Source organism: Catharus ustulatus, chromosome 20 (genome assembly GCF_009819885.2).
Source record: "Catharus ustulatus isolate bCatUst1 chromosome 20, bCatUst1.pri.v2, whole genome shotgun sequence".
NCBI lineage: Eukaryota > Metazoa > Chordata > Aves > Passeriformes > Turdidae > Catharus > Catharus ustulatus.
This window is the reverse complement of record NC_046240.1, coordinates 8,325,573-8,332,807: the sequence shown is the minus strand read 5'-3', so window position 1 is coordinate 8,332,807 and position 7,235 is coordinate 8,325,573. Positions and strand designations below refer to the sequence as shown.

The window sequence follows — 7,235 nt, the reverse complement described above, 5'->3', positions numbered from 1 at the left end:
GTTCTGGTGCTGGCTGTGCCTGTGTTGCTGGATGCTCACAGCGAGGCCATAGTATGTGGAGGAGCCTGGCACCCCAAAGAACACAATAAAACCTAACTTAAGTGTGTTGAGCCACCACTATCTCAATTACCTGTGCCTGGACGGGGGCTGGTCCCTCTGTTACAGTGACAATCCATCGGAGTGTGTGTCTGTGTTACCCCCATGGCTCTCCAGCTCACCACAGGTTCATCAGGTACTTAGGAGAGAATCACAGAATCATTAAGGTTGGAAAAGATCTGTAAGATCAAGTCCAGCCACCAGCCGTGTCCAACACTTTGCAGTGGCCCTGCTGTAGCTGGGGGTCACAGCTGCTCCCTTATGGGGTTTATCTGCAAAAGGAGATTGTGGAGTGCCTCCCTGGAGACATTCCAAACCTACCTTGATGTGTTCTGTGCCACCTGCTCCAGGTGACCCTACCTTGGCAGGGGAATTGGACTGGATGATCTCCGGAGGTCCTTTCCCCAACCTCAACAATTCTGTGGTTGTGGTTCTGTAACAACCTGGTAGCCACAAGGCCGAGTTAACAAATGTGCTGTTTTAACAAGGAAAGGGTATTTCAGAATCAGAGCTTTTTAAAAGCAGACAGCATGTCTAATCCTGCCAAATCCCCTTCCAATCCAACCCGTTCTATGATTCTAAGATGTGATTTCAGCAGGTCCTGCCGTTAAGTCAGTGACCGGCTTTCGAAGGATTACTTGTACTGTCAGAAGCACTGCGGGACTGTATCGCATTTTTCTGCGCATCACACAAACGGAAGAAAAGAGCAGCAGCCGGAGCCGTTCAGCACGGCCCAGCCCTCGCTGTGGTGAGACGCGGCCCGTGTGCCCCGAAGGCTCCTCCGGGCCGCGGGGCGGGCGCACGGCACGGGCGGGGCGGGCTCACGGCACACCCGGGGCGGGTTCACGGCGCACCCGGGGCGGGCTCACGGCACACGCGGGGCGGGCTCACGGGACACCCGGGGCGGGTTCACGGCGCACCCGGGGCGGGCTCACGGCACGGGGGCTCCCCGCGGCACAGGCGGGGCCAGGGCCGCGATGCTGCCGGCGCTGCCGGACGGTGACGAGCGGGAGCCGGAGAGCAGCGAGGAGGGCGGCGGAGCGGGCGAGGAGCGGCGGCCGGAGCGGCACGGCTGCACCTACCACGGCCTCTATGGCTACCGCAGGTGAGGCGGCGGGTTCCCCCGCGGGGAGGCCGTGCCCAGGCCTTGGCTGTTCCCTGAATTCCCTTTATTTTTTTCCCCCCTCTCTCTCCCCAGTGAGATTCTTTCCCTCCCATAATGCACCGATGCCCTGCTCCTGCTTTACTCGCCCTCGGGCCGTGCCTTTTCCCTGCCGCAGCCCCTGTTCCCTTTGCGTGTCCCGGCTGTAAACTCACTGCGGGAATCGTTGGGTTCCAGGTCCGCGCAGCAGGGAGCTGCGGCCGGGGATGGCGGTGCCGGCGGCGCTGTGGCACACACACCCTCCGCCGAAGACTTCAGGTAAAGCCCAGCTTCAGAGCAGCACAGGCACGGCAATACCGCTGTTTGAAGTCTTTGCTGTATTGCTGTCAGATCACTGTTAGGTCCTCTAAAGTCCTTTCAAAACCCAACGCCCTGTGAAAGCATTCAGCAGTGCCCATGGCACTTCTGGAACACCTGGGAATGGACACATATACAGCACTCAAGTCATGCATTAAACAGAAACTATCATCCTTGACTTTGAACTCTTTTTCTTTCCATAAGCTCTGTATTACAGCTGGGGAAGCATAGGAACAAAGAGGGCAGTGTCTTGTCCGTAGCTGCTGGGAAGGTCAGCATGAGCATGAGCACGAGCATGATCTCCAGACTCCTGGCGAGTGGGCAAACCACTGACTGCTCATGATGGGCCAAAAGTCACAGAGCTGCCTTAGCTGTCACCAGAGTCTGATGCAGGGACCCCCCTCTAGAGGCAGGTTCTGCACATGCTGAGAGACACAAAACTAACATTTGCCTTTTGGTGACGATTTCTCCTGTTTTTTAAAGCCTCTCCTTGCTGGACACCAACTTGCCAGCTGAAGCAGAGACGGAGCTGCGCAGTTTCATCGCTAAGCGTCTTACTAAAGGAGCACTGTTTGAAGGAATGGGCAATGTAGCATCAGTGGGGCTGAGGTAAATTTTTGAAATTATTGGTAAGTGAGAGCTGTAAGGAACATTGGCATATCTTGCCTGCCTGTTGCTGCACTTAGGTTTAATCCAGATTCTATGTTCTCAGTCTGTTGCTGCTGTTAATAACAGCCTTACACAATGGCACTTTGCTTTTTTAGGTAATGTTGAGAAAAACATTGTTTTAAATAATTTACTGTTTGAATGCTTAAAAAATACCACAGATGTTTATGATTATTTCCTTTTAAACTAGAAGAAAAAAGAGAAGGTCTAAGAGCTGCACCTATGGATGCATCTACCACAGCCATAGGAGCCACCAGTGCTAACAGTTAAAATTACCTCAGAAATCATGTATGTCTGCTTTTTGCACTTATTTATTGTGATGTATCTGGAAGAAAGTTATTTTTTTTCTTTTCTCATAGCATACCAGAAGGAAAAGTTGGTTGTTACTACTGTCGTTTCCAACAAGAAAGTCTTCTGGAAATGGAATCAGACATCAGTGCTCCAGAATATGTGGTTTGTTTCTTAGGTGGCTCAGAGAAAGGTCTGGAACTATATCCTTACCTTTAACTTTCTTTACCTGTATGGAGAGGTAGATGATGTAAAAACTATCTTGTCATTTTGTCTGTTCCTACTTGAAATCAGCTCATTTGTGCACACCTTGCAGTAACTGAAAATCTCAGTAACAGCCATATACTGAAAGGAAAAAAATACAGGTCTTAACTGATGCATCTTATTTTCCTTAAGAACATACTTTCAGACTTGAGCTGGACAAATACATTCAAAATCTGAAGATAAACCTTGATTTGGAGGTAAAGCCTAACTTTTTTTTTTAAGTGGTGAAAATTAGTATTTATGCAGATTAATTGCTAATACCATGTGGAAGATCTAATCTATAGAGATAAAACATGTGTTTAGTACCAGTATGAAACATTGGGAGAGATAGTTGAATTACTGTAGTACAACATGTCTAAGGTGCTATCAGCCACACAAGTCAAAAGGAAAAAAAGAAAAGGGAAACCCTTTTGTGTCAGTCATAAATCTCTTAAAGGTCACTTACAGTTAAATTTGGAGAGAAGAATAACTGATAGATGTAATGGTCTACAAGGAACTAATCAATGTCCACTTTGATTCATACCAGTTCTGAATGTTAAGAAAGGATATTTGTGGGTTTCTTGTCACATTTTTCTAGTGGAAGTTCTGCATTTTAAGTCTCTTTGTCATCCCATCTGCTGTTGCATGGCCTTCACTCAATATATACCATAATACTACAGTTCTGGCTGTTTCTTAAAATGCAAAGCCTTTCATTGCTGATAAAGTGAGGCTTTAAATGTCAAACTCATTTTAGTTCACTGTGGTTTGAGATTAAGAAGGTTCCAACATCCAATTATTTTAGGTTGGGTAGATTATTAATAGGATTCTATTGGTGTAGAGATCTCATTTGTAGTAAAAGTTTTAATGTTTCAATGTGTTACAGCAAAAAAACTTGGAGGCCTGTGTTAGCCCCTACCTGAGGAGCTGGTTTGAGGATGCCATCTGCCCTATCCAGAGGGTCGTGCAGCTCTTCCAGGACAAACTTGCCTCTCTGCTACATGCTGTAAGTGTATTTAAAACTGGGTAGCTAAAAAACCTCCAGAAGGCATCTCAGTGACTCCAGCATGGTTAAAATGTTTCTTGCATTTGCTTTCCCAGTGTGAGGAAATAAAAAAACCCTTTTTTCTTTTTCTTTTTGGTTGTGTTTTTTTTGTGTTTTTATTTTTTTTTAATTCAGAGCAAGTGCTTTTCCCCTGCTTATTGCTAAAGAAGCATGTAACAATTTCTTCTATCACTTAAAAAAAAAGTTACCTAATGATGTCCATGCTGAAATTAGAATAAGAAAATCAGAAATGAGCAGGCTGTCCATGCCATAATTCCTCTGAATGAAAAGGGGTGTTGTATATGTGCCTTGTGTAATTCACTGGAAACAGAAAAGAGACTAATCCTAGTTCTAGTCTGTGAGTTTGAGGAGGTTCTGCATGGAATAGCTAACAGAGTGTAAGAGCTGAATTTCATCTGAGTGCAGAACCAGCTGCAATAGCAATAATACAGAGTACTGCCTTGACAAGAACAATTTTTAAAGTACCACATTATGTATTTATTGCTCACAAGTGCAATATAGCAACAAAAAGAATACTGAAGTTGCAAAACTGCATCCAGCTTTTTCCTTTTTTTTCCTGTTTATTTTTTTTTTTTGTTTAAGGCTCTGAGTTACACTCCTGTAGAAGTCAAAAATGCAGATGAAAGAACAGAAAAGGACATCAGCAGGTAAAGATACTTTGAGCCCAAGGAACCTTTGAGTAACTTGGCTACTGTGTCTGACAGTCACCTTGGTTTCAAGGAGTTGTAAAGGAGCAAACAGTTGACAAGAGCTTTCTGTGTCAGGTTCCTGGCAGCTGCAAGCCTCCAAGGACTTGTCCAGGAAGGCACAATGACCTCCCTGTGCATTGCCATGACAGAGGAACAGCACAAGTCCATGGTTATAGACTGTAGTGGACCTCAGCCCCAGCTGCATAATGCAGGTGAGATTACAGCTGGGAATGCTTCATGTTGCTTCCTTGGATCCATCAGCTGCTGAGAGCTGTGACATTACAGGCAGTTGAGGATATTCAGAGGCTCCTGCCCAGAAAGTGTGGGTTCTGTTTTCCTATGAGGTACCAGACACACTGGAACTCTGGGTTGGAAGTGCTTGGTAATAAAATCCACATTTCATTTAGTTTGTGGACCATGAAAGTATAACTTGTACAATTCAGGCAATCTGCAAAAGTTTTTTCTTCCTGTTGTGGTTTTGACAGATGTTGGGAAAAAGGATTCAACAATCACAACACAGTCTTGTGTAATCACTGTAGCTGTGTTTGCTTTTCTTTTCCATGTGTATTGTTTTTTCTTAAGATTAATTTCCTGGCCCAAGTATATTACTTCCACTTGTTATGTGAGGGTGATTAAACAAGGTGAATGCAGCCATATATTTATGTTGAACTCTTCTTTTTCTCTTCTCTGTGTTCCTGAACATTTAACAGGAAGCAACAGATTCTGTGAGGACTGGATGCAAGCTTTTGTGAATGGTGCTGAAGGTGGAAATCCATTTCTCTTCCGGCAGATTTTGGAAAACTTTAAATTGAAGGTGCCTGTTCATATATGTTAAAGACTTGAAGAAGATATTTGGGTTACTGAGGGAGCAGATACTATATGCAAAATACTATTTTGCAGTGAATAAAGTTTTAGGTTATTATGGTATCTATATATCATTAACTGGTTAACTCTGAAGCTTAGTTCAAGGGCTGGCTTACTGTTGTTGACAAGAACAGCTGTAAAGTAGTGTGAAAGTTTCTTCAGTGAATGCTCCAAAGGTGCTTTCTCAAATTTAAAGTAAGACCCACATTCTTTGTTGCTGTTGTTTGTTTTCTTCAAATCCTGTGAGCCTTGCACACAGTGTCATGCACCTGGTAACATGGGTTCAGTACCTAACACTTCTTAACTGAGCTGCCTTAATAGAATTCTTGCTACAAGTTGGACTCACCATGTTGTGACCACACATTTTGCATCATTACAGTAAAAGATACAGTATGCATCCAAGACAATATTAAATTCTTATATTACTCTTAAGTAGTAATACAAAATTATATTTTTTATTTATCTTTTATTTTCCACAACAGTGTGTTTTCCTTCTGTGTAGGAGGATAAGGAAATGTTCTGTTACTCTTTCCCCAGGCTATCCAGGACATTAACAACCTGAAGAGGTTTATCCGCCAGGCTGAAATGAACCACTACGCCTTGTTCAAGTGCTACCTGTTCCTAAAGAACTGTGGCAGTGGAGACATCCTGCTGAAAATTGTGAAAGTAGAACATGCAGAAATGCCAGAAGCCAGGAATGTAGTGACTGTCCTGGAGGAATTCATGAGAGAAACGCCAGTGGCTTAAAAATACCTTATGTATAAATCATTTATTTCTTCCATGCAGCTACTGCAGGATTTTTAATTTATATTTAAAAGTATTGCCCAAGTCAAACTTTAGTTGCAGTTTCACCTGCCTTTTCTTCCTTTTAGAGAAAGCACTATGAGCTTTTTTTAATGTGTAAATATCAGATAATACAAACTGCAGAGTTTTCAGATTCTCCAACTGCTTCTGTTGTGAGGAAATCATGATATTTGATTTTTACAGTCATTGTAAAACCAAGCCCATATCCTTTACTTGGCAAGCACTTCACTGTTTTAAATATTTTAAATATCTTTAAAATCATTTAGATCTGGCTACCTTGTTTTAACAAAGTACAAATATCTGGATAGATCTAGATAATGAATTAATCGTTTTAGTTTAGATAAGAGAACTGAGGTACAAAGTCTGTAGCTGGTTTCTGCTTTCAAACTGCTGGTTTGTTCTGCTGCCACTGGATAAACAAGTTGGTAAATTGTTGGTAATTGTTACCTGTTGGTAACAAGTATCTGAAATTCCCAGGCTGTTTGATGTATCCCCTTCTTCCTTAGTCTGAGATGTCATCAGGACCTTCTTTGTACGTTCTTACATTACAGTTTTGCGTAACTGTAAATAATCCTATGCTTTTCAATCACGAAGAAACTAAAATGTTTCCACATTTAAGACTTCAGAATTTGAAGTAAATTAACTTCCCAAATTAATTAGACTTTAAAACATTTTGCAGTATCAGCACTGGATTCTTACCCACATCATGGGACACACAGGCAGCAGAATACCTGAAGGAAATCTATGGCTACAGCTGCAATAAAAACTCAGGACGTCTGTCAGTAACCTCATAAAGAGGTTGATTTCTGCAAAGCTGATACAAGCAGAATTCCCTGTTGGTTCCCTTTGCAGCAGAGGGTGTTTGAACTCCCCCTGCAACAGTGCCTGTAACTAATGTGGTTCTGTGTGACTTGTGCTGGTGCTCTGTACTGTGAGGGCAGGAGTTGCTGCTTTCCTGTGACACCACTGTGTTGAACCTATAATGTTGATAATAAACCACATTGAAATCCTCAATAGTGAGCCTATAAATTGTCAATGAGTGTGGTCCTCCTGTTCAAAACCC

At 43.3% G+C, this 7,235-nt stretch overlaps 1 protein-coding gene across 1 annotated transcript; it reads left to right on the top strand.

Moving 5' to 3' along the window:
• Positions 1 to 1,023: 1,023 nt before the first annotated feature.
• On the top strand, positions 1,024 to 7,186 carry C20H17orf75 (chromosome 20 C17orf75 homolog). Its single transcript, XM_033076659.1, has 10 exons — positions 1,024 to 1,201; positions 1,436 to 1,516; positions 2,039 to 2,164; positions 2,581 to 2,712; positions 2,913 to 2,970; positions 3,636 to 3,755; positions 4,398 to 4,462; positions 4,580 to 4,716; positions 5,215 to 5,318; positions 5,906 to 7,186. Exons 1-10 carry the CDS (start codon positions 1,074 to 1,076, stop codon positions 6,113 to 6,115), a joined length of 1,161 nt encoding a protein of 386 aa, XP_032932550.1. The 5' UTR covers positions 1,024 to 1,073; the 3' UTR covers positions 6,116 to 7,186.
• The last annotated feature ends 49 nt before the right edge of the window (positions 7,187 to 7,235 follow it).

Coding starts and splice junctions, on each gene's coding strand:
- C20H17orf75 (XM_033076659.1), top strand. CDS start 1,074: ATGCTGCCGGCGCTGCCGGACGGTGACGAGCGGGAGCCGGAGAGCAGC. Junction 1,202..1,435: donor GGCCTCTATGGCTACCGCAG/GTGAGGCGGCGG, acceptor GTTGGGTTCCAG/GTCCGCGCAGCAGGGAGCTG. Junction 2,971..3,635: donor AGATAAACCTTGATTTGGAG/GTAAAGCCTAAC, acceptor AATGTGTTACAG/CAAAAAAACTTGGAGGCCTG.